Source organism: Oscarella lobularis, chromosome 1, assembly GCF_947507565.1.
Source record: "Oscarella lobularis chromosome 1, ooOscLobu1.1, whole genome shotgun sequence".
Taxonomy (NCBI): Eukaryota; Metazoa; Porifera; class Homoscleromorpha; order Homosclerophorida; family Oscarellidae; genus Oscarella; species Oscarella lobularis.
This window is the reverse complement of record NC_089175.1, coordinates 471137-493785: the sequence shown is the minus strand read 5'-3', so window position 1 is coordinate 493785 and position 22649 is coordinate 471137. Positions and strand designations below refer to the sequence as shown.

Below are 22649 nucleotides of genomic sequence, written 5' to 3'. Positions count from 1 at the left end.
AGCGGCAATGTTTGACACGATTAGATTCCTTGATTGCGGAAGAAATAGCTCCTGCACAACAAACTATAAATGCCACCAATGCCAAAGTCCACAATGCGTAAAAAGAAATTCTTCCTTTGTCATCACCAGTAGTGCACTCACACTTGCACTTACTTTCTTCATCTTTCCGAAAGTGGCACCAATATACAACAGTCCAAATCACCCAAAACACGCCCTGAGCAATCGCAAAGGCAGCTGCAGTTGCAAGCAAACCCTTCCCGTAGTACGGGCTATCACCAAGGATAATGCAGCTGAAGATGAGCACTGAACCAATTGTCCAGAACGCTGCTGTTAGGCCGACGTAAAAGGCATAAGGAAAGATTTCTTCTTTGTCCCGACACTTCAAGAAGCATTTAATAGAAGTAGTAATAACTTCCAATATCACTGAAAAAAGTGTAATGCGGGATCCCCATACAGCCGAGTCGGATGTCCACTGCAGCAGTGTGCCAGCGTCAGCCCCCCAGATCAGTATGACGATGCTTAGTGCCAAGGATACTAACCCCGGCAAACCAACCACAATTGCCGCCACAATCTCATTTTGTGAGCAGGGCATAGTCACGTCGCTCACGTCGGATTTCCTGAGAAGAGTTCGGCCCCTTTCGCCTCGTGACTTGGGTCACGGGACGAAAGTATGGGAGGCGCCCGTATACTCTGTATCCAATTTTTTCACGTCGACTTCGTATCTCAAGTTCTGATAGGATCTCTCTTTACTGAATCCCGGCTCCACAAAAACCGTGTTTGGTCTCAATTGATGATTTTTTAAAACTGAATTTTATCATGTCGGAATTCAAAAGTATGCCTGTTAACGCTGACAAAAGTCCACTTCCCAAGGAATATCCAACAGATGTTGTCAGTGAGACAGCATTTCTATATTTATCAATGACAGCAATGCGAGATGTTGACGTAACATGATCGTCTTCCTCTACGTCTTTATAGTCAGTAGATTACACGTGTAGTGATCTAAATCATCATGTCATCTACCACAGGTATTCTTCCTTGGAGTTGGTTGGCGCGGTTGGCGCAGGTTCCCGTATACTAACTGTGTCGCGACACGCATCCACACGCGTTTTTCACTGACCATGAGCAATCCAGAGAGCGAGGAAGAATTCGAAAGCGCTCAAGAAGACGACGAATCGTCGCAGGAGCGCGACGAGGCCAACGCGGCGACGATAGAGGCGTCATCCGCTACGGAGGACGAGAAAGCGAGCGAAGTCGCGATCGAAAAAGAACCGGACAAAGAGGAAGTCGCGAAGGAAGCGGACGTGAAGACAGCAGCAGAAGAAAAATCGGATTCGCCTACGGAGACTGAAGATCAAGAAGAAAAAGAAATCGAAGCGAAAAACATTCGCCATGCACTGAAATCACTGGTAAAGGAAGAAAAATAGCGTGAAATACCGACATCATCCGCTCATATAAACCACTACTTTAGGAATCCGGTTGGGGTAGCTGGTTGAGAGCAGCACTGTGGGAGCAGTTGCTGACTCTGCTTCAGCTTTAGGTAGATAATAAAGGAGTAGGCTACAGAATTTAATTGATTAAATAGGTCACGGGATCCAATCGGCAATTCATACTGTGGAAGAAAGTCTCGGCGTGCCGCAGCCAGAAAATTTAGCCAAAGAAAATGCAGCAAAAGAAGTTTCACCAGCGTCAACGCCTGTCGAAGATGAACCAAGACATCAAGACAATCCAGAAACGACGACGACTGAGAATGTCCCTTCAGCTGCCGGTGATAAAGATAAAGACGAGGGTCTGTTTTCAATTTTCAGCGGAGTCGGTGCCTTGGGTCGGCTTTGGCAGAAAAGGTAAAAAGAAAATGAGTAGACGTGGGTTGAAAAACGAGAAACTCGTTTCCTCAAGAGCGGACAGTTTGTATCAGGGGGAATCGACGCCTTGGAAGTTGGAAGCGTTAGGAAAAAGACCATGGACGTTATCTCGGAAGGAGATCTAGGTGAGTAAGTCAGACCAGTCTTCTCTTGCTGAACTGATGGGAACGTCTGAACCAGCCTTATCGCAGGTTGATGAGAGAAATAATTTGTTTTCAATTTTGTTTTTTGTGTTGAGAAGATTTTGCGTGAAGCGAAGGTGAAACATATTACATTGTGTCTTGAGCTCAACCATTTGCTTAGGGTTTCTTTATCTTGAAGCGCTCAAGCTTCAAGTTCAGCGAAATTGCAGATGAAATTGCTCTCGCTCGAGAACGAGGTCGTTTTTGACGAGCTTCAGAAAAGCAAAGAAGCTTGTAAAATCGAGGAGAAAGAGGACGGTTGGTACCGATGCAATTGAAATCTAAAAATGACATTTGTTTGTATAAAGTTGAAAAACCGGCTAAAAATAGTGATTTTGGTGAAGAAATTCGTTCTAACGTTGAATTGCTGACGCAGGAAAACTGACTGAAGTCAGACATAATCATACTACGTGAAATTGAGAGGCGTTTGGCAGCCAGGAAGACTCAGGGTCACCCCCTGATGGTAGCATATATAGATGTACGTATATTCGCGACGTCAACAGCGAGCGAAAAGCTACAACAAGAAAGCGCGTCGCACAAGAGCGACACACCTCCGCATTCGTCATCGATTAAGTTCCTCAATTGCAATTCGTCGCGTGCGACAATCCTCGTCTCATTGTCGTTCTCTCTTCATTTCTTCTGTTCTATCGCCTAATTTTGCTAACCCCGAACGTCAAAAATTGTGCATTCTACTCCCAAACCCAAAATCAATGAAATCCCAAAGCGATTTCACTTGTTTTCGTTGCCAGGGACTTCTGTGGGGATTTTTCCCCGAACCGTGTTTACCTCGCATAATTTTTTGTTTCCCGGGCCTCCCCCATTTTTCGGCGCACAGCGCCGCCGTCGTCGTCGATCTTCTCCCCTCTCAAAATATGTCTGAACGACTGATTGACGAACGATGGGAATCGAATGTTCGACCCCTATTCAGTGATCTCGTTCAAGTTCTCGATCCCCACGACACCTTCCTCGATCGTCTCTATGGGGGCAAACTTGTCACCAATGAGGAATATGACGATCTTTTCTCGATGTCGTCGAGAGAAAATAGATCTCGCAAGCTACTCAGAAATATTTTGCCGCGAAAGGGAATGGATTCTTACGATCGACTTGTGGCGATTCTGAAAGAGACCGAAGGACAGGAACACGTTGCCAAAGCGCTAGGTGAGCGAATGGGGAACAATGTGAATGACGGGATATCAACTTACACTTTCTTTTAGAAGGGCCATCCGCGCCTTTGGACTCATCTTCGAGAGACACGGTTAGCAGCGACAACCAATGTTATTTATGTGCATGCAGATGTTTAATTGAAGTCTCTATTTCTTATATACCCGTTTCTTTTTCACAGCCAAGCACAAATCCTGAAATTGGCAAAGGAAGTGAACGCTTTGTGCGTCGGTATGCCTAATAAAATAAATCTTGGCTCCTTTCAGTCCTTTCTATCAAGGCATACCAAGGAAGACTTTGTCTTTCTAAAATCACTGGACAACGTGGTGAAGTCTTACGCAGCTGAGGAGAAACAACACTGGATGAAGGAGTTTCTCTGGTGGTTCTGTCGTCACGGCATGGATACACTATGCACTGAAGTATTAGAAAAGGAATCAAGCAAAACTCTAGATCAGGGGAAAATGGCAGGCGTCACGTGCATTCACATGATGGTTCACTGGGACCATTCGCATTTAATTCCTCTATTTCACGAACACGGATTTGATTTGAATTACGGAGACGACAATAGCCTAAGTCCGTTTTTCTGGTGTTACGCTTCTGACAATAGGTCAAATGCAGAAGCTGCTCAATGTTCTGCTCGATGTGCTAATACTCTACACGATCATGGAGCTAATGAGAAAAAAGCCACGCCATACGCAGAGATAAATGCACTCGTACAGGAACTGTTCAGGGATCAAAATAAAGCAAGGTATATGTTTTATTGAAAATATCCAATGTGCATTTTTATTTGTTATACATGTAGGTTAAGACTGTTCAGTAATTCTTGCGACGAAACACTAGCTACTCTCCGACTACTTGAAGAAAAGGAGAAAGACACCGGAATGCTGAAGGCAGATCTAAATTTCTTGAATGATTTTTGGTTGTGGAAGTTTTCAAGGAATGCCGATCCAGAAAGCGTGAAATTCTGTAGGTTTCTGCTCGAAGAAAAAGGTGCTGATCCAAATGTCCCTATCTACGTCACTTCTTCGGTTCACCGAACAGCTCGATTTGAGAACCCGATCCTATTGCGCTATTTACTTGAGAGTCCTGAATACTCTATTCCTGTCAACAGAGTTGACAAACTGGGCTGGACATCTCTTGATAACGCTGCATTGTTCGGCAAAAAGGAATGCGCAAAGTTGCTCTTGCTAAACGGCGCCGATCCGCATATAAAATCACGAGATGGCATGGCTATTGACATTGCAAGGAAGTATAGTCGTACAGAGGTGGTGAAACTGCTTGAAGCCCCAAGGACCAAACTGCCAACGTTTTAAAATTCATTAGAAATCAAGTTTTGTATTTGTGTTTGTGAATTTATTTATTTTTGCAGACATCTGTACCAATGTGTGACCATGAAGATTTTCACTAATTTCAATTGAACCTCAATACAAGGTTCCCGTATACTCAACCCCGTCCTGAGGCGTTTTCACCGACCATGAGCAATCCAGAAAGCGAAGAAGAATTCGAAAGCGCTCAAAAAGACGACGATGAACCGTTGCAGGCGCGCGACGAGGCCAACGCGGCGGCGATAGAGGCGTCGTGAGGACGAGAAAGCGAGACGAAAAAAATCGAGGTACTCAACGAAATTGAAGCGAAAGACTTTCTTCATGCACTGAAATCATCGGCGAAGGACGAGAAACTGCAATCTAAAAATGAGATTACTTGTATAAAGTCGAAAACCGGCTGAAAAAGATTGATTTTGGTAAGGAAATCCGTAGCCCTGCCCTCGTGAGTTGCATTTTTTTATTTAGTGAGACAAGCCGGGATAAAATTTGGTAGTACAGTACTGATACAAACCCTACCATCCTGCAGGTTCTCCAGAGATCCTTTTATCGCACGCTGCCAATAGTCCGCCGCTTGAACTCCGACCCACGGCATGAACTGCAGTTGGCTTCTCTTCAGTGCCCAATTTTTTCACGTCAACTTCGTGTCCTTTTTTCTTAAGTTCTGATATGATCTCTTCACTGAATCCCGGCTCCACGAAAACCGTGTTTGGTCTCAATTGGTGATGAATTCTTTCGTCATTCACAGACTCGCATACCTCCTCGCCGAAAAAGAAGTGGCGAATTATTGCTAGAGACACGGCTGTTATTATTCGAGAGCCGCCGGCACCACCAACAACTAGAGATGCCCTGTTATCATTGTTATTCAAAACTATTGTAGGACACATCGACGACAACGGTCGTTTTCCAGCTTCAATCCGGTTGTTTGGATTATTAGGAAGATCATAATACTCTTCAGATTTTTCAAAACTGAATCCTATCATGTCGGAATTTAGAAGTATGCCTGTTGACTCTGACAGAAGTCCACTTCCAAACGAGTATCCAACAGATGTTGTCAGTGAGACAGCATTTCCATCTTGATCGATGACGGCAATGTGAGTTGTTGACGTAATATGATCATCTTTGTCTACTTCACTGTAGTCAGTAACAATTGGAAGATCAAACGTGTAGTGATCTAAATCATTAAAGGTTTTAGTGTCATCTATTCTTCCTTGGAGTTGGTTGGCGTAGTTTTCCTCCTGAAATTCTGTATAAAGGTAGTGAAGGGATTTTGTTGGGTCATTCTTATTAGGGTCGTGATTTGGATCGCCTAAAACGTTTCGTCTGGCAAAGCCAAACTTGAAGCTTTCAACGAGGCGATGGTAAGCAAGAGCACTGTTTCTGTCATTTTCATTCATCTCGTATTCTTTTATAACATTTTCAAGTAACTGTTGAACGACTCCGCTTGCCGGAAGAGGTGCTCCGTGCATTGTTTTACCTGAAAAAGAAGTAGTCGGAACCGCACTTTCTTCGTGAACTTCGTAATCTTGGAAGTCGTTCTCTGTAAGAAGACGTCCAACAGGAAGGTCTTCAATCGCTTGTTTAGTAAATTCGTCTTGATAAAGAACATCTTTTTTTAGCGAAATTTCTTCTAGCGTCGCAGCAAGGGCGGGGCGTTGTAGTGTAGTGCTTTCTAGTATCGGATTTCCATCGAGGTCAGTAATTAGGTTAAGAAGAGGAGAAAATTTGTCAGTGTTTTTAGAATGATTGAAAAAAGAAGAGGCAGCGTTGGCTAAATCTTTGCTTACAGTGAAACCGTCGCGTGCCAACCTAATGGACGGAGTAATCAAGTCTTTCCACGGTTTTATTCCATGTCCTTCCCACAACATGAGCAATCCCTTCAACTCTCCTGGCACAGCAATGAATAGTTCCGGATGATCTTTTAGTCTTTTATTATCAAGAGTTTTGCTACGAGCAGATTCCGGAGCCGTACTTCTGAAGTCTATAGAAGTCGTGGATCTTTTGCTTTTGTCATAATGTAAAAGAAAGCCACCGCCACCAAGTCCAGACGATTGAAACTCAACAACTCCAAGGCAGAATGAAACAGCGACAGCAGCATCAGCAGCGTTCCCTCCGTCCTTCATCACGTTTTTCCCCACTTCTGAACACGTCTTAGAAGCAGAGGCAACAGCAGCTGTGGTGTATTCACGGCACGGTCCACTGAGTTTCACGGTGTCAGATTTGCTAAATTCGTTGAATGCAGAATAAACAGCTCCTGCGATTCCTATCAGCAGCAGCGACAATGCACATATGTCAAGAAGACAGAAAGCAATTCTAATTTTATTATAATAGCCTTTACGTCTGTCCTCACGGTTGATTCTATAGCAACCCCAATAACAGCAATTAGCTGCGCACATTTGATCATCTCTAGCCGACATAACCCAGATCGCAATGTGCACAATTGTGCCGCAATAGGCAATGCTGGCTGCGCTTGCAAGTACAGGCAATGGGTAGTCTTCGGTAAGGTTGATGCAGCTAAGGACAAACGCTGTTCCGCCAATAAACGACGACGCCGTCATTAGAAAAAAGAAAAAATGAGATGGAATTACTTCGTGATAGCATCTGACGCACGCGCTTGTAATCAAGGTTACGAATCCAAAAGGTACTGAGAAAAGTGTAATGAAGAATCCCCACAGCGCCGAGTTAGAAGTGTTGAATAGAGTCGACGTTTCTTTCGGTATGGAATGCACGCTGTATAGGGTGATGTCAATTGTTAACATTGCCGCCCAAGCAATGGACAGCGTAAGAGCCGCTTCTATTTTCATGGTGCAAACGCTGTAACGAAGAAAGATCTCCAATGGATTCACGTGAGAGCATTCATTTCAATCAAACGTAATTACGTGCAATTAACGCAGCGACTTGAGTTGATACACCGCGGAAAACCCACATTGATCGCTTGCAGTGCACTATTTAGAGCCGGCTCTGAATGGTAAAGGTTTAGATTCTTTATGCACGGATCACGGCATGAATTTACTGCCGTGTAATTTCGCAATTGGGAACTGGCCCTTGCAAATCCTGGGAAAGAATTAACACCGAGCTACGTCAGAAATCAAGTTATGTTTTGTTTATAAATTCTTTAGTTTTGCAGACAGCTACATCCCTGGCTAAATTCACTCAATGCGAGGTTCCCGTATACTAACTGTGTCGGCAGGAAGATGTAGCACCAAATTACCAAGTTTTAAAGAGAAATCAAGTGAGTTTTTTGATTTTTTAGACAACTGCGGACCGCGCATTCAATGTATGGTGATCCATTTATCTCCAATGCAAAGTCCCGTATACTGACTCTGCTGCCACACGTCCAAACGCGTTTATACTGACCATGAGCAATCCTGAGAGCGAGGAAGAATTTGAAAGCGCTCAAGAAGACGACAACGAACCATCGCAGGAGCGCGACGAGGCCAACGCGGCGGCAATAGAGGCATCGACCGTTACTGAAGATGAGAAAGCGAGTGATTCCAACGAAGCCGCAATCGAAAAAGAACCGGACAAAGACAAAGTCGAGAAGGAACCGGACAAAGACGAAGTCACGAAGAAACCGGACGTGAAGACAGCAGAAGAAGAAAAATCGGATTCAGCGACTGAAGACCAACAAGAAAAAGAAATCGAAGCGAAAGATATTCGTCATGCACTGAAATCCCTGGTAAAGGACGAAAAACCGAAGGTAAAGCGAAATACCGACATCATCCGCTCATATAAATCGCTACTTTAGGAATCCGGTTGGGGTGGCTGGGGCAGTTGGTTGAGCAGCACTGTGGGAGCAGTTGCTGACTCTGCTTCAGCTTTGGGTGGATAAAGGCATAAGAGTGTAGGCTACAGAGTTTAATTGATTGAATAGGTCACGGGATCCAATCGGCAATTCATACTGTGGAAGAAAGTCTTGGCGTGCCGCAGCCAGAAAGTTTGGCTAAAGAAAATTCAGCAAAAGAAGTTTCACCAGCGTCGACGCCCGTCAAAGATGAACCAAAACATCAAGACAATCCAGAAACGACGACAACTGAGAATGTCTCTGCAGCTGCCGGTGATAAAGATAAAGATGAGGGTCTGTTTTCAATTTTCAGCGGAGTTGGTGCCTTGGGATCAGCTTTGGCCGAAAAGGTAAAAGAAAATGAGTAGACGTGGGTTGAAAACGAGAAGGTCATTTCCTCAAGAGTGGACAGTTTGTATCAGGGGGAATTGACGCCTTGGAAGCGTTGGGAAGAAAGACCATGGACGTTATCTCGGAAGGAGATCCAGGTGAGTCAGTACTTGAGTGTATAAGGCAGAGACCAGTCTTCCTATATAGGGCTAAGGCAGAAAAGAGCTGCTCTCGCTGAACTGACGGGAACGGCTGGACCAGCCTTATCACAGGTTGAGAAGACAAACAATTGTCTTCAATTATTTTGTATTTTTCGTTGATAAGGTGTTGCGTGAAGCGAAGGCTAAAGCGGAACTCAGCGCAACAGAGAAACCGGACGTGGTGCCTTTGGCTCATTTTAGCACTTTGTTTGATGACTGCCAAGGTAAAACGATAATAAGCTATCTATGTCTTCTTGAGCTCAACGGTGTTTTCGTTTTCTTAGGGTTTGTTCATCTTGAAGCGCTCGAGCTTCTCTCTACGGAGAGCTCGGCGAAATTGCAGATGCAGTTGCTCTCACTTGACGATGAAAAAGACAAGACCATTTTTGACGAGCTTCAGAAAATCAAAGACGCTTGTAAAATTGAAGAGGAAGAAGAAGGTTGGCACTGATGCAAGTGAAGTCTGAAAATGAGATTTGTTCGTCTAAAGTTGAAAAACCGGCTGAAAAGATCGATTTTGGCGAAGAAATTCGTTCTCACGTTGAATCACTGAAGATTCCCTATGACGCAAGAAAACTGATTGAAGTTAGAGTTCATTATCACGATAAAAACGATAATCATACTATCTATTTTTTGTGTTAGGCTGAAGGGAAGATCAGACGTGAAATCGAAGCGTTCGGCAGCGAGGAAGACTCAGAATCAACCCCTGAAGTAAATAGAAAGTCCTAGTGAGGTATTCATCTTCAACATGTTGTGTCTAGTCTTTGTACAAGTCTGGCATGCGATGCCTCGCTGAACTCACCTCCAAAACCGTCGAGTTCTTGCGAAAGTCAGCCGAACTGATTCTCCTACCGTGTGAAAAAGACGCGGAGAAGTCTCCCCTTGGCCGAGGACAGGCGCTTAGCAGGTGCAGGTTTCACAGTCAAAAGTCGACGACTGACCAATTGTTTTTCTTCGTCAGAATAACGGCGATCACCTGTCAGGTGGTGTCATCAGTGTCCAGCCAGTGTGCCGAGAAAATGAACGAAATTATTGCAAAGGTATGCATATTACGCACGTGTCGCCACTCGAAAAAACTTCGTTTTAGCTCGAGGATCCCTCCGATGACGTCAAAGGTCTTGTTCCCAGTCTCTATCTCGAGGTAAGTGGCGTTTACGAGGGTAAGGTATGGAATAGTGCTGTATAATTTACGTCAGGCTTCCAATTGTACAACGTACATACAAGATGCCTTACAATTGCTCCAATCCATCCTCCAGTTATCCTTTATTCAACACAGAGATGCTGCAGTCGAGTAAAAAATTAGACTAATTATTACGTGACTACTAAGAGTGCGAGAAAAAATAAGCATCAAATAATCGATATAGAATAGAGGTTATTTGGGTTCTGAAACCCTTGCATCCCCAATCAACTCCCCGTTACTGTTCTTTTGATTGAATTTCATTGCAAGTTCTTTCTCGAGACTAAAAAGGAGAAAAAAGTTGAGACTTTTTTTATATTCGAAAGTCTTACCTTGCTACTTTTTCCTCGGCCGCCTTTCGTCCGTCTCTCTCCGCGTCGTACTTCCGAAGAAGGTCATCGTGTTTTTCCTTTAATCTTGCTATCTCCACTTTCATTTCTTGTACAGTCTGTTTTAGTTGTTCGTTTTCGTCGGTTTTTTCATTGAACATAGCCTCCTTCAGAACGTTGTATTCGACTTCGAAGATCTGTAGCTTCGTATCCAACTCCGTTCGCATGGCGTTCGCAATGATTTCGTTGGTGACGTGCGTCGTCAATTGGGGTAACGTGTTCTTCAAAAAGTCTGTCGTAGATTCGAAATCGCGGCAAGATAGGACGGTGCTTTCAAAGTGCTGCAACAACGATAGGGTAATCTGAAAAACAGAAGATCGAAACCTGTGGCGCGAGAACATCAGTCAAGGACTCAAGGATACCTTGAATAGAGCCTCTTCTCCTTCGAGGAGAACATAATCTGCAATGGTATGTATCACTGGATAAATATATGGATAGATTCTTTGTTTCTTACCCATTACTCTCGACGAGAAGCCGAGAGGGAAATGCGACGCGAAGACGGTGATAAACCACGGTACTGCGTACAAGAACGGCGGAACGTCAAGCACGTCAAGATGCTCATAGACGTCTGGCAGTAGGTCGTGCAGGAGTCGAGATAGCTGATACAGGCGTACCTAAGTAACGGTGGCAGCAGTGACGTTTCTCTTTCCGCTGTCCCAAGGAATCGATTACCTGGAGACCCTCCAAATCGGGCAAATACTGATTTCGGAAGTCGTAGTCAATCAGGAACGTCTTCAAAAAATTGAAGGCGTCTGATTCGCTTTTAGTCTGCGCATCGAGAAAAAGTAGAAGAAAAAACTGGACATTCGTTCTCGTCTTACGTGAACAATAAAGACGGCGGCGACGAAGCACAGTCCCTGACAGTATCCCATTTCTGGATCCAATACAGCGTACGCTTTCAAAATGCTATACATTGCCTGCTGCCCGGGACCCATGGCTTTCGAGAAATACCGCTGATGAGGAAACGTTCGACCTGAGACAAGAAAAACGTTGAACAACAGTTGTCTTTCTAAAGAGTTAGCGTACTGAGATCCATGAAGATTTGCTGCTGGTATGGCGTGTGTTTCTCTTTGAGATCGTGAAAATGCACGCCTGGACTATCGGTGGCGTCCGGAGACGTCGCTGCGCTGAAGCTCGAAAAGCGATTGGTTGGCAGTGACTTACGCCGGCGCTCCATCAGGAGCGACCACACTTCGCCGCGTCGCTCCTTTGGAATGCCTGCGAATTGATCTTCAATCAAAAAAAAGGATCATACATAATGTTCCAATGTCAGACCGTTTAGAACGGCCGCTTTTAGTTCGGCCAAAGTGAGCGTCTGCGGCTTGGGCGTTGCTAAAACGTTGTTCCACTGATAGTGAAGAGAAACGATATCAGGCGTCGAGTCCTCGTAGCTCAGTTTGTGACGCTTCATTTCAGCTGATTCCATATCAGCTACGAAGGAAGAGATAAGAATTTCCCAATTGGACTCGCACATCATCTTATTTACCTTCGAGGGTCGAGTTCAACTTTTCCATACGCAGCAACATGATCTGTTCGTTGATCGCCTTTTGCCACAACTTTCTATAGTCTTCGCTCGTCTTCTTTTCCCTCACTTCAAAGTCGCTGTCTCGCCGTTGATGAAGGCTAGTCGAAGACGTCTTTCCGTCAGTGACGTCGACCCCGTCCTTTTGTCTATTTGGTGTCTGGACTTTCATATAAATTGACTAGGAGATTCTACGTCAATTTTCTTCAAAAGGATATCTCCTCACTGCGAGTAACCTGTCTGAACGAGATTTTTCTTTTCAGTTCTCGCGACTGAAGCGATTGGACAGACGACGTCGGCGACGTTCCTTCGCTCAATTTTCTCCTCGCCGGCGGAGTCGTCACTTTTTTCATTATGTACATGAAATTGGGAACTTTAGTACGCAATCTCGGTGAATCGCTGTCGCCGATGGAGAACAACGTAGGGCTATCTCCTAATAACGCGAAAGCGCGTCGTACTTTTGATGAAGATCTTTCTACATTCGTTTCGTACCTCTCTTTACAGTGGGGGTCGAGGAGCGTCGAGACGTCGGGCTACTCTGAGACAGAAATAAATAAAAAATCAGAACAATTAAAATGATATGCGGTTAGGATACCGATCTGGATTTGGTGTCCGCGTTGGCGAGGACAGTTAGAGACTTGACGGCCTTTCCCTTTACTTCCCCCTGGACACGTTAGCTGCTTATAGCTCTACACAAGAATGATCGTTTTACTGAATTGCGAGTTTTGGCGTCAGACGAAAAGGATGAAAATCGGGATGCCTTGCTTTTGTCCTTTGAGAAAATTCGTTTGAGCCTCTCGTCGTCATTTCTTCATCAGTCTGTTTACCTTTCGTAGCAGGCTCTCGAACGAGCCAACTAACGACTGGGTGACTCTCGTCAGACGTCGTGGAATGGACAGGCGATTAGGATCATCTGTTGAAGGAGAAACGTTCACATTCGCAGCCTAAAGGAAAACATAAATGCCAAGGCAAAAACGAATGTTCTCTCACTTGAGCATTCGCCGGATGTGTGTGAGTCTGCTGCTGTCTTTCGCAGACAGCTCGAAGTAAGCTCATCATAGCGACGTTCTGTCTTTTACCGCTGGCGTTTTTGAATTTCTAAAAAGACGCCTTACTTGAAGAGAAACGAAGCCAGCTTCATCGCATTACTTCGAACTTTTCCTGCACCCAAGCGTACGCGGTTTCAGATAATGCCTCGACGGCTCGATTAATGATGGATTGGGATCGCTCCACAGACAAACCTAGAAGAAATCCCAATTAGAAAAAGATAAGACTATTTTCTCCACCTGCCTTCAATTTGCGTGCAGAGATTGTGGAGATGATGCATGGGACACGAATCGCACACCGTCGCTCGAGCAAAATTTTCATAATTCGTCCGAAAAGCGTTTTTGACGGCATCGAGTATGGGATCGGGCTACGAAGAAAAGTCGTCATGACAACCACAATCGTCCTACGCGTCATTACCGATTTTGGAGGTGCGGCACGAAGAACGTAGCAACTGAAATGACCGTCCTTGGCGTCTTCGCATATAACGCCGACGTAGTCGCGATGCGACAATCCCTGCGAGCAGTAGGCGACCGAGCTGATCACCTTTTGCATGTGAATCGTTAGAGTTTTCGAGTCGGTCAATTTGATCCATTTGGCGTTGACGGTGAAGGTGCAATCGGCGGAGACTCCGTCGCCGGCGTCCGTCGACTTCTTGCGCTTCGTCTTACGAATTTGCAAGAGGACGTCGTCGACGAGCGTCTGCGAACCGCGCGGTCCGTCGACGCGCCGCTTTCCGACGTAATCGACGCGAAACGACGTTTCTTCCATTTTGACGTCACCTGATGACGTCACGCGCTCGACAGAAGCCGAGTGGGCAACGCGCATGGCGCGCTTGACGTCACGCAAAGCGACGAGCGCCTAAAAAAACGCGACCAATTCGATAGGAGCGCACGTGTGCGCGCGATATATCGACCCCTACGTCGTCGTCCGACGAAGCAGCGAAGACATGACAAAGGAATCTCGTGTTACGACTGTTTCTCACGAGATAGGCGAACGCTTCGGCGGTGTTGGACGACTGACAAAGTCGAATGATCGTGTTCGCCTTCAAGTGAAGAACGGCGATGTTCGTTTTCGCGTCGCGCGCTTCGACTTCGTCGTCGTCGATCGTCTGACGCACTTGCTTGGCGTCGGGCGAGCCGGCCTGCACTTCGGCGATGATCCACGGGACGATTGATGACGAGCATCGTTGATCGACCGGCGTCGCGCCGTAGTAGGTGAGCAGGGGCTTCGGTTTGTCCCCTTGCGCTTGCTTTGCCATGTTCTTATTTGGGGCGTTGGTTTCGATGTGGGCCAAGACGCGGAAAGGACTGGAGGCGGCTATGTTTTAGTGCAGGTTAGTGAAGGCACGCCTACTCTCCTCGAGTGTAGAGTAAACGCCGCCTACATTGTGACGTAGGCGTTTAATTCGATTTTGGTGTCATGTGATTGATTTATTGGGCACTAAAATAGCGTTGCCGTAAAACTGTCAATGAAGTGTCTTTTATTTGAGTTAAATATTTACAAAGTAGTTTGCTGTTCTTCTTCAATGTACTTCCAGTAGCCAGTTGGCAGCTTGGCATATGCCCCAGTGAGAAACTGATCTGCTAGCTCTGACAGAAGAGCTGGCTCAAACGCTGTGTACACACTATTGGGTGTAAAATTAATTAAAGCATGCATTCTAATGAATGATGTCATTTCTCACGTGGCTTGGGGCATTTTTGAATATTCAGCGATTATTTGAATGGTTGACATGAGAAGTGATGAGTCAGCTGGTGGCTGACGTAGAAAGTAAATTTTCAAACTAGAGCAATTATCTGCAAAATATTACCTTTTCTTTCCACGCTGGTTTGCCCTTGTTCACCATTCTCTGATAGTTTTCTCTGAGATAAATTGCCAATCCAGTCAATAGAGCCCACTCGTGTTCTACACGAGATTGCACAGACAAGATTTATGACTTTTCTCAATTGCACCTGTTTTGACTAAAAGCCCCATGTGTCCCTGACACGGACCAGGCAGATCGACTATGTAAATACAGCCATCTACAAGTGACAGTACAATATTATGTGTATTATAAGTGTCTAGTTTGAACTATGTATACCTCCGTACACGTCAACCATTCTCTCAAATGGTCCCAACTTTGCAAGACTCCCGCTTCCAAATGTTGGGCTAAGTAGGTATCTTAGTACAAATCTGGCAGCATGTCAATAGAAGTAATAACCCTGTGTCAAAATTCACTTCCTCTAGTTTTCTTCCGAGATCTGAAGAATCTTTTCTAGACAGCATACCCATGATTCAGTACATTCCTATATATGGATGGAGAATTTTTTAAAGTTCAACTTACTTTGATACGTATTTAGATTTGGTTGAGGGTCCTATCTGGATACAGTCAGTTGGCAAATGCTGCATATCGACTAAATCCGCCTTGCTCGAACTGCTCATAATTAAAAGCATGAATAGATTGAAGGTTGAGTCTCCAAATTGCCTGACATGTGATGTGACAAGATGACTCTCTCTAGGTATTCAATTCCGTTCTGAGCCAGCTGCGAATTGACGTTCATTCCTCGTTGAACTGAAGAAAGACGCATTTCTTCAAACAGCAACGGGCTCTATATGTTGCTGCCTACCGGAAACAATGTATCGATCTGCTTCACTTCGGCTAAGTTTCTTGCCCCCAACACTGGCCGCTTCCTCGGACAAATGTCGCGACGTCAAACCCATATCAAAGAGGAGGCATCCTTCAACGGGATGCCGAATCCTGCAAAACGAAAATGTTGGGCGTGGCCACATGCCCTCGACCCGCCCCTCGATAGAAATTGTGCAGTGTATTAGTATTTACAGATAAGCTAGGCACGGTACGCTTTGAACTTCGGTTGGGCTTCCACCTTCGACCAGACATGAGCGAGGAATAGAAATGAATCCGGTATTGATGGGTTGTATATGAGCCGTGGTTCCATCAGGTATTGGAAGTCCTTTGGGACCTCGGGTTGTAGACTGCTTTTTTGCCCATATACTCATTTGGTGCAGCGGGGAAGGAATCGGTACACACTGTATGTGCTAATATCTGAATAGACTGCGCATGCTCTTGTATCACAGCAACGCGTGATGGATACGGAGTACCTGAAAGCGACGGTGGGCGACGTTCTCGCTGTTGGATTGGCTGAAATAGCCGTCGTTAAGCCGACCGATCCTGTTGAGTATCTTAGTCGCTGGTTGGCTAATCACAAGAAGATTCAGGAGAGAGCTGTTGAGGTAGGAACGTTTAGAGAGCATTCCTACAGCATTACGGGTTAGCATGGGTGTACTAAATGACGCTGTACAGTCACTTGGGCAAAAGATAGACTGACTGCGCCTGTATTTAACCTATCAATATATTTTTGTCTGTACAGCAGCTTTTCTATTTCTGTTTTATTAGAATAAACGACTTGAAGATCAGCTAAAAGAAGAAAGAGCATTGAAGGAAATTCAAGACCGAAATGCTGAGCTCGTGGCAAAGGAAATTGAGAAGATTGCGGGTGGGACAGTCAATCAAGAACAGAAACAAATAGCAGACATTTACGTATCTTTCTCCCAATAGAAAAACCTCAAGATGAAGCAACAGCAGCAGCAGCAGTAAGACATAACGTGAAGCTAATGCTAGACTCCAACTTTCACTGCAGAAGGACTCTAATGAAAATGCATCGCTGACAGACGAAGAGAAGGCAGTAGCCCAAGCTGAACCAGAGAAGACAACAGCCGAAGCCGAACCAGAGAAGGCAACAGCCCCAGCCGAACCAGAGAAGGCAGCAGCCCAAGCCGAACCAGAGAAGGCAACAGCCCCAGCCGAACCAGAGAAGGCAACGGCCCAAGCCGAACCAGAACAATCCACAGAAGAAGGAAACTAGATTAAATAAGTGATATTATTGCTTTCTATAAGTACGTATACGGGGAAGTCGTCTCCGCTCTTCTCCCTCGCGGCGAAAGGAAAAGAAAGGAGACGATGGCCTCCCTCGACGTCGCTCTCAACACCGTGTCCCAACTCGAAGCGCTCAGTCTACCCGACGAGCAGCCGAACATCGAAGCGGCGCCCCTATCCATTGTCTACGATGTCAGCTTCGATACGAACTTCGAAGATCGCACGGCGTTTATCACGGGCGTCGCGCGATACAACGAAGAGGCGACTGTCCAAGCGGGCCTGGTATGGGGGGGAAACGAGAGCACGTTTTTTCTCGCTCGACGAGCGTTTTCTTCGCTAGAACGAGATACTCGACGAAGGCGAAGGACACGCGTCGACGATCTACACGTGGCGAAGTTGCTCGCGAGCCGTACCGAGCGTGAGAGAGGGTGGGGCCCCCTTCGAGGAAACGAGACCTCTACGCGCGCGACTTCCTCCAGGTCAAGAGCGACGATCAGCCGAACAGGAAGGAAATCTATCAGATGACCGTCGCCGTTCTCGATCCGGAGGTGAACAAACTGAAAGGATTTCACCGTTTCGTCGAGAGCGCGATCACGCGCTTCATCACCGAAGTGCGTCGACTCGCGCACGAGAACAAACGCAAGGACTTCGTCTCCGAAACGTACCTGCTCACGCTGGGTCGACTCGTCAACATGTTCGCCATATTGGACGCGCTCAAAAACATGAAGGCGTGCATCAATAACGATTTGGCCTTTTATAAGAGGTAGGGAATAGAAGAGAATAGAAGAAAGTCTTATAGGATAGGAAGGGCGTGTCCTTATCTTTCTCTGTGAGAGTCTCGGTTGCCTGGGGGGGGGGGGGGGTTAGTAGAAAAGAGAGTAAGAGAGTCTTTGTACCCGTAGATCTCTTGGCTTTGACTTTATAGTGTTATCTCCCTCTTTTTCTCTCTCTGACCTGTGACCTTTTGTTTTAGGGCTGACGGTTACTTGAAACGGGGTTCCCACGACGCCCAGTCTCTCGTCGAGTTGCAAAATCTCACGCTGTTTTTCGCCACGCAAAACAAGGTGACGTCTCTGCTGCGATCGAAACTCGAAGAGGTGCCGAATTACGAGGAAGTGCTCGCCGAAATGGTCAACATGTGCTTGCATCTGTTCGAAAACGGGATGTACCTGATGCCCTCAGAAAAACACATGCTACTAAGAGTAAAACTCATAATCAGAATCTTTATTATATATGTATTATACGTACGCAGGCTGTTGGGTTTGGTGTTGTATTGATGGACAGCAAAACCAGCAATATATATAAGCTTGATAACAAAAAGAAGATCAGCGTTACAAGAATTGACAGGGCTTTCAAAGTGGGTATATATCTTATCTATGGTGTATATTTGTCTTTGATTCTAGACGTTTCTAGACACTTCCCGTTGTTCCTCTGTACGGAGACCTTCAAATTGCCTTGGCCTCGTACGTGAAACAGTCGCCGCATTACGACGCGTCCAAGTGGGCGTGCGTCAACGATTCCGCCGACGAGAAATTGTCGTCGACTCAGTACAATCTCTTGTCCAAGTTGGATACGATACGAGCCGAACATGAGCAGTATAGCAGCGAATTGGCGCGATTTAGCAACGAGGTAAAAAGCCCACAGAGAGGTCTCAGGTATAAAAGAATACTTATTTTTATGAAGGTAGCAACAATTGCTCCCACGACTCGAACCGACGCGCAGATTCGCGATTTGACTGAAGTGGCGCTGCGAGGATTACAGAGACTCTCCAGTTGGACGTGCCATCTCACCGAATTGGTATATATAAAAAGATAACCCAACCTCTCCACTATTATCTTCGTTTATTTTTTTAGTATTCGTGGAAACTTCTTCATCCAACTGACAAGCACCAGAACAGATTGTGCCCAGGTGACGCTGAGGAGTACGAGAGAGTGAGTGAGCTCAAGGCTCTCTTCTCCCCCTCGCGTGAACGCTTTTCTTTTTTTTTCCAGGCTCTGCGCTACAATTTCAGCAGTGCGGAAAAGTTTGCCATGGTCGAAGTGATTGCCATGATAAAGGGTCTCATGGCGCTGATACAGCGCATGGAACCGGTTTTCAACGAGGCCATCAAACGATGTCTTCACACGTCGATGCAGGATTTCATCCAGAAAACGCTTCGCGATCCCATTCGACGCGCTATCAAGCACAAAAAGCAGACAATCAAAACGTAGATAAACTAAAAAAAGATATCGTTGTTTATGAACGTATTTTTGGGGGGCGGGGGGTTGCAGTGTTTTGATGGCGATGCGCGAGACGTGCGTCGACTGGCTCAAGGGTTTCGAACCGCGCGACGACCCGTGTTTGAAGGGAGAAAAGGATCCCAAAGTGGGCTACCACACGGAATTGCCGCGACGACGCGTTGGCCCGTCGAGTACGCAGGTGAGTGTCATTGAGGGGAGAGGGGATCATATATAGTCCATATCCACGGCAAGTCAGCTGTTTAGCCTCGCGTTTTGCTTTATATGGCTACAACGGTGTTACAGCTGTGGAATAGTGAATGTCTCTTTGAGAGTAGACTGCGTTAGGCTAGCTACGTGTCTAGTGGTCTTAGAAAAGAGTCTACATTTATTTAATTAAATTTTCGTTTTCTTTTCTTTTTTATTGAGGTTTTTGTTTTCCTTTCTCTAGCTCTACATGATACGGACAATGGTGGAGTCGTTGGTTTCCGAGAAAGGCGGAAAGAGGAGTCTCCGACAGGATATGAATGTGAAAGACCTTCCGGCGTTAGAGTCGTTTCTGCGAAGAAGTTTCTTCTACAGGCATCTTCTTGAATTCGGAAGTATGTAGTACAGTAGCTGGGGATGCCAAACGGTTGTATCGATTTAATCTCCTTAGCAACGCTGCGAGAATGTTGCGATCTGTCCCAATTCTGGTTCAGAGAATTCCATTTGGAATTGACAATGGGAAAGAGAATTCAGGTTTGATTATACCCCAGCTCTTATTTAGTGTATTAAACGTTCAAGACCAGTTTCCCATTGAAATGTCATTGCCATGGATTCTTACTGATCACATCCTCGAAACAAAAGAACCGTCAATGATGGAGTAATAATTTATTGATACTTTAACCTCATTTACATGTATGCTCCAACAATCACGTCGTCTTAGATTCGTTCTATTTCCCTTGGATCTGTACAGCGATAGCGCTCATTACTCCCTACACAAGTTTAAGAAACAGTATCTCTATGACGAAGTGGAAGCGGAGGAAAGGCGGCGACCAATCAGCAATGCTCATCCGATTTTTTCACGCGTTCTCTTCCAACTATAGGTGAACTTGTGCTTTGATCAATTCGTCTTCAAAATCAGCGAGCAGATCTTCGTTTACTTCAAAACTCAAGCATGCAGGTAATTGATGACGTAGCATTGCTCTAGCCACGAATTCTGGACCCTTTCGTCTAGTATTTACCTGGATAAACAGTTCAGAGCACACTGCGCTCAGGCGACGGAGCCGTACAAAATTCCCTTTCCCTCCTGCAATCGTTACGGCACAATCTTGAAGCAGAGACACGTTCAGGTACAGTCATTCCTTACTCGCACGTTTTATGCTTTGTATCTATCTATTTTTGATTTAGATCTTGGGTCGTTCTGTTGATCTGAACTGTCTCATTGCGCAGCGAATCAACGCCGCTCTTCACCGTGCCCTCGATTTGGCTATAAGTCGATTCGAAAGCGGCGATCTGACGCGATTACTGGTTCATACGTCAACTCTATTAGCCACAGCGTGTCAAAACTCGTTTTTTTTAGGAATTAGAGACTCTTATCGAAACGAACCGACTAACTCATCAGATGCTGTCTGCGTATTTGACGTTGGATCCGTTTGAAGCGATGCTCTTGGAAGCCAATCAAGCCGTTTCCTCGCCGTACGGTCGCATTACGCTCCACTGCTTCTGGGAACTGAATCAGGACTTTCTACCCAACTTCATATACAATTCAAGAACGAATAGGTAATTCTGAATGAGTACGGCAGTAGAGAGAAAGTTTAGACGCGTTCGTTTATCGTTTAGATTTATTCGCGCGAAAGTGTCGTTTGGAAATAGCAAGGATAGTCAAAGAGAAGCGCCGCCAAAAGCGCACGTCTACTACTGGTTTGGCAATAAGGTCATCTGCAAATTATTTGTCCTAAATGTCTTAGAGACGCGTGTGATTGATTCTCTAGCATTTGAATGTGGCCTATAACAATATTCTCCACTTGTACACGAGTTTCATTGGTGAACCCCACTTCGTTGCGATGACGCGATTGCTTGGCTATCAAGGCATAGCTATGATGATCGAAGAGCTGCTCAAAATTATGAATAGTTCGGTAAGAACGCAAATGAGTCGGGGGAATTCGTCATATCTAACTTCTACTGTAGCTAAACGGGACTATTAAAAGTTACGTTATCGCTCTGCTTGAAGGAATGCCGAAGAAGTGTAAACTTCCTTTGGCCGACTATGGTTCACCAGGTAAGAATTCTTTTTGTTCTTTTGCCTCTTCCTTTTTTTACTTTTATTTCTAGGCGTCTTTGGATTTTATCATCTCAATTTGCAACCCATTCTACAGTACGGCATTCTCAGAACCGAAGTGTTTCAAGCGTTCAAAGAAATCGGAAATGCCATTGTCTTTTGCCTCCAGATAGAACAGTGCCTAGTAAGTATCACACACACACATCGCGACGCATCTCATTATAGACGACTTATAGTCCCAAGAAGAAATCCTAGACTTACTCCAAGCGGCTCCTTTTCAAGGAGTGTACCCAAAGCCCTTCATCAAAGGTACCCGTGCACCCCCGCTTACTCCTCCGTAAACGACTTGAGATCTTGCCTCCCTGGGGGGGCGAAAAACAACAGAGGGTCAAAATCCCGACACAGTTCGCCAGCAAATGGTCAAACAGTACTCTCCCCTTCAAGTCGTCCCCGTTTTAGAAAAAGTGGGCACGCCAATGGTTTGTACTATATATATATATACAATACGTGGGTGTATGGGGAAAATTTATTTTCATTAGCAAGTTGAAACGGCAAAAGAGGGTCACCTTTTGACGAAAGAACGTCTATGTCGCGGACTATCGATGTTCGAAGTCGTTCTAAAGAAAATCCAGTCGTTTCTGACGGATCCCGTGTGGAACGGTCCCCCGCCGGCGAACGGTGTGATGAACGTGGAGGAGTGCACGGAATTTCATCGTCTATGGAGTGCCATTCAGTTCGTCTATTGTCTTCCTCCTTTCGGTCAAGGCCAGTTCACAGACGAGTAAGCGGGGAATCGTGGGATTTCCTCTTTCAGTTTTTATCTGTCTCTGTCTCTGACGTGAAGAGAGTGCTTTGGTGAAGGACTCCAATGGGCCGGTCTCACCATTATCGTTCTCCTCGATCAGCAGAAGCGTTTCGAAGCATTCGACTTCAGCTATCGCGTTGCCAAAGTGCAGGAAAGCGACGGAAAAGATGAAATTATGGACGGCAAAGTGGTGCGTCGGCGCGTTTGTGTCATCTCCCACACGGCAACGTTTTATCATGTTTTCTAGCCTTTGAAACAATTTGCCGAACGCGCTCGACTTTATCAGCAACTGAACAGGCAAATCTTTGGTCTTCTCAATAAGCACCTTAGCAACCGAACGTCGGAAGCCGGAGAAAACGTGCGATATTTTCAGCCGCCTATTCATCAAAACTTTATGTCGACCGTTTGAGCGGAAGAAGAAACGAATTCCCCCTCCCCCCCGTCACGTTGTCTTGGAACATTTTTCCCCGCGAGATTTATTATTAGACCGCGTCCCTCCACCCATGTTTTCCCCGTGC

At 45.6% G+C, this 22649-nt stretch overlaps 7 protein-coding genes across 11 annotated transcripts; 4 read left to right on the top strand and 3 right to left on the bottom strand.

Annotated features, from left to right (window-relative positions):
* Nucleotides 1–1115: 1115 nt before the first annotated feature.
* On the top strand, nt 1116–4533 carry LOC136197220 (uncharacterized). Of its 3 annotated transcripts, XM_065986946.1 has the most exons (10): nt 1116–1406; nt 1469–1537; nt 1583–1841; nt 1897–1987; nt 2043–2121; nt 2166–3202; nt 3259–3299; nt 3387–3436; nt 3486–3953; nt 4008–4533. In XM_065986946.1, exons 6-10 carry the CDS (start codon nt 2521–2523, stop codon nt 4516–4518), a joined length of 1752 nt encoding a protein of 583 aa, XP_065843018.1. In that variant the 5' UTR covers nt 1116–1406; nt 1469–1537; nt 1583–1841; nt 1897–1987; nt 2043–2121; nt 2166–2520; the 3' UTR covers nt 4519–4533. The 3 variants fall into 3 exon arrangements, with proteins under 3 accessions (XP_065843018.1, XP_065843024.1, XP_065843032.1); XM_065986952.1 differs by having other exon boundaries at nt 2054–3202; XM_065986960.1 differs by having other exon boundaries at nt 1583–1987; nt 2043–3202.
* Nucleotides 4534–5042: 509 nt separating this feature from the next.
* Nucleotides 5043–7336, bottom strand: LOC136186999 (glutathione hydrolase 1 proenzyme-like). The gene has a single exon (XM_065974503.1). It carries the CDS (start codon nt 7329–7331, stop codon nt 5043–5045), a length of 2289 nt encoding a protein of 762 aa, XP_065830575.1. The 5' UTR covers nt 7332–7336.
* A 440-nt stretch (nt 7337–7776) lies between these two features.
* Nucleotides 7777–10343, top strand: LOC136197241 (protein FAM114A2-like). The gene is made up of 13 exons (XM_065986972.1): nt 7777–8227; nt 8276–8351; nt 8402–8661; nt 8715–8799; nt 8849–8913; nt 8966–9065; nt 9126–9281; nt 9332–9426; nt 9484–9552; nt 9603–9748; nt 9803–9881; nt 9929–9982; nt 10038–10343. Exons 1-13 carry the CDS (start codon nt 7886–7888, stop codon nt 10134–10136), a joined length of 1626 nt encoding a protein of 541 aa, XP_065843044.1. The 5' UTR covers nt 7777–7885; the 3' UTR covers nt 10137–10343.
* On the bottom strand, nt 10088–14341 carry LOC136197211 (TBC1 domain family member 1-like). Its single transcript, XM_065986935.1, has 19 exons — nt 13896–14341; nt 13394–13834; nt 13220–13343; nt 13079–13170; nt 12920–13027; nt 12757–12873; nt 12642–12701; nt 12525–12593; nt 12422–12467; nt 12166–12362; nt 11894–12110; nt 11683–11838; nt 11434–11625; nt 11229–11380; nt 11080–11175; nt 10862–11021; nt 10770–10807; nt 10351–10709; nt 10088–10301 (listed from the first exon to the last, which is right to left on the bottom strand). The coding sequence occupies exons 1-19, from the start codon at nt 14232–14234 to the stop codon at nt 10214–10216; spliced, it is 3051 nt and encodes a 1016-aa protein (XP_065843007.1). The 5' UTR covers nt 14235–14341; the 3' UTR covers nt 10088–10213.
* LOC136197339 (uncharacterized) lies at nt 13832–16883 on the top strand. 3 transcript variants are annotated; one of them, XM_065987088.1, is made up of 7 exons: nt 13832–14309; nt 15200–15250; nt 15313–15419; nt 15472–16204; nt 16368–16467; nt 16530–16564; nt 16612–16883. In XM_065987088.1, the coding sequence occupies exons 4-7, from the start codon at nt 16058–16060 to the stop codon at nt 16834–16836; spliced, it is 507 nt and encodes a 168-aa protein (XP_065843160.1). In that variant the 5' UTR covers nt 13832–14309; nt 15200–15250; nt 15313–15419; nt 15472–16057; the 3' UTR covers nt 16837–16883. The 3 variants fall into 3 exon arrangements, with proteins under 3 accessions (XP_065843160.1, XP_065843168.1, XP_065843152.1); XM_065987080.1 differs by lacking the exon at nt 15200–15250 and having other exon boundaries at nt 13833–14309; nt 15472–15993; nt 16049–16204; XM_065987096.1 differs by lacking the exons at nt 15200–15250; nt 15313–15419.
* Nucleotides 14440–16022, bottom strand: LOC136197329 (uncharacterized). The gene is made up of 10 exons (XM_065987068.1): nt 15792–16022; nt 15580–15710; nt 15443–15524; nt 15297–15386; nt 15174–15227; nt 15054–15121; nt 14926–14994; nt 14784–14878; nt 14658–14731; nt 14440–14600 (listed from the first exon to the last, which is right to left on the bottom strand). The coding sequence occupies exons 1-10, from the start codon at nt 15968–15970 to the stop codon at nt 14474–14476; spliced, it is 969 nt and encodes a 322-aa protein (XP_065843140.1). The 5' UTR covers nt 15971–16022; the 3' UTR covers nt 14440–14473.
* Nucleotides 16841–22631, top strand: LOC136197203 (cytoplasmic FMR1-interacting protein 2-like). Its single transcript, XM_065986924.1, has 26 exons — nt 16841–17129; nt 17188–17265; nt 17327–17610; nt 17821–18049; nt 18100–18204; nt 18261–18644; nt 18701–18778; nt 18839–19053; nt 19118–19265; nt 19515–19665; nt 19722–19804; nt 19855–19928; nt 19992–20089; nt 20153–20228; nt 20283–20397; nt 20456–20575; nt 20628–20827; nt 20888–20981; nt 21040–21183; nt 21236–21326; nt 21380–21510; nt 21563–21635; nt 21711–21805; nt 21866–22107; nt 22171–22321; nt 22379–22631. The coding sequence occupies exons 1-26, from the start codon at nt 16932–16934 to the stop codon at nt 22538–22540; spliced, it is 3819 nt and encodes a 1272-aa protein (XP_065842996.1). The 5' UTR covers nt 16841–16931; the 3' UTR covers nt 22541–22631.
* The last annotated feature ends 18 nt before the right edge of the window (nt 22632–22649 follow it).

Bases quoted from the DNA above. Each gene is read 5' to 3' on its own strand.
- LOC136197220 (XM_065986952.1), top strand. From the start codon at position 2,521: ATGTACGTATATTCGCGACGTCAACAGCGAGCGAAAAGCTACAACAAG. The intron at 3,300-3,386 runs GTTAGCAGCGAC...TCTTTTTCACAG, and splicing joins ACTCATCTTCGAGAGACACG to CCAAGCACAAATCCTGAAAT. The intron at 3,954-4,007 runs GTATATGTTTTA...TTATACATGTAG, and splicing joins AGGGATCAAAATAAAGCAAG to GTTAAGACTGTTCAGTAATT.
- LOC136186999 (XM_065974503.1), bottom strand. From the start codon at position 7,331: ATGAAAATAGAAGCGGCTCTTACGCTGTCCATTGCTTGGGCGGCAATG.
- LOC136197241 (XM_065986972.1), top strand. From the start codon at position 7,886: ATGAGCAATCCTGAGAGCGAGGAAGAATTTGAAAGCGCTCAAGAAGAC. The intron at 8,914-8,965 runs GTTGAGAAGACA...TTCGTTGATAAG, and splicing joins CTGGACCAGCCTTATCACAG to GTGTTGCGTGAAGCGAAGGC. The intron at 9,749-9,802 runs GTGCAGGTTTCA...TTTCTTCGTCAG, and splicing joins CGAGGACAGGCGCTTAGCAG to AATAACGGCGATCACCTGTC.
- LOC136197211 (XM_065986935.1), bottom strand. From the start codon at position 14,234: ATGGCAAAGCAAGCGCAAGGGGACAAACCGAAGCCCCTGCTCACCTAC. The intron at 13,835-13,895 runs GTAGGGGTCGAT...GCGTTTTTTTAG, and splicing joins CTGCTTCGTCGGACGACGAC to GCGCTCGTCGCTTTGCGTGA. The intron at 12,702-12,756 runs GTAAACAGACTG...ATTTTCTCAAAG, and splicing joins TCGAGAGCCTGCTACGAAAG to GACAAAAGCAAGGCATCCCG.
- LOC136197329 (XM_065987068.1), bottom strand. From the start codon at position 15,970: ATGAGTATATGGGCAAAAAAGCAGTCTACAACCCGAGGTCCCAAAGGA. The intron at 15,228-15,296 runs GTAAGTTGAACT...TATGCTGTCTAG, and splicing joins AAATCTAAATACGTATCAAA to AAAAGATTCTTCAGATCTCG. The intron at 15,122-15,173 runs GTTATTACTTCT...ATACCTACTTAG, and splicing joins GAAGTGAATTTTGACACAGG to CCCAACATTTGGAAGCGGGA.
- LOC136197339 (XM_065987096.1), top strand. From the start codon at position 16,058: ATGGATACGGAGTACCTGAAAGCGACGGTGGGCGACGTTCTCGCTGTT. The intron at 16,205-16,367 runs GTAGGAACGTTT...CTGTTTTATTAG, and splicing joins TTCAGGAGAGAGCTGTTGAG to AATAAACGACTTGAAGATCA. The intron at 16,468-16,529 runs GTGGGACAGTCA...TTCTCCCAATAG, and splicing joins GGAAATTGAGAAGATTGCGG to AAAAACCTCAAGATGAAGCA.
- LOC136197203 (XM_065986924.1), top strand. From the start codon at position 16,932: ATGGCCTCCCTCGACGTCGCTCTCAACACCGTGTCCCAACTCGAAGCG. The intron at 19,666-19,721 runs GTATGTAGTACA...TAATCTCCTTAG, and splicing joins GCATCTTCTTGAATTCGGAA to CAACGCTGCGAGAATGTTGC. The intron at 20,828-20,887 runs GTAATTCTGAAT...TTTATCGTTTAG, and splicing joins TACAATTCAAGAACGAATAG to ATTTATTCGCGCGAAAGTGT.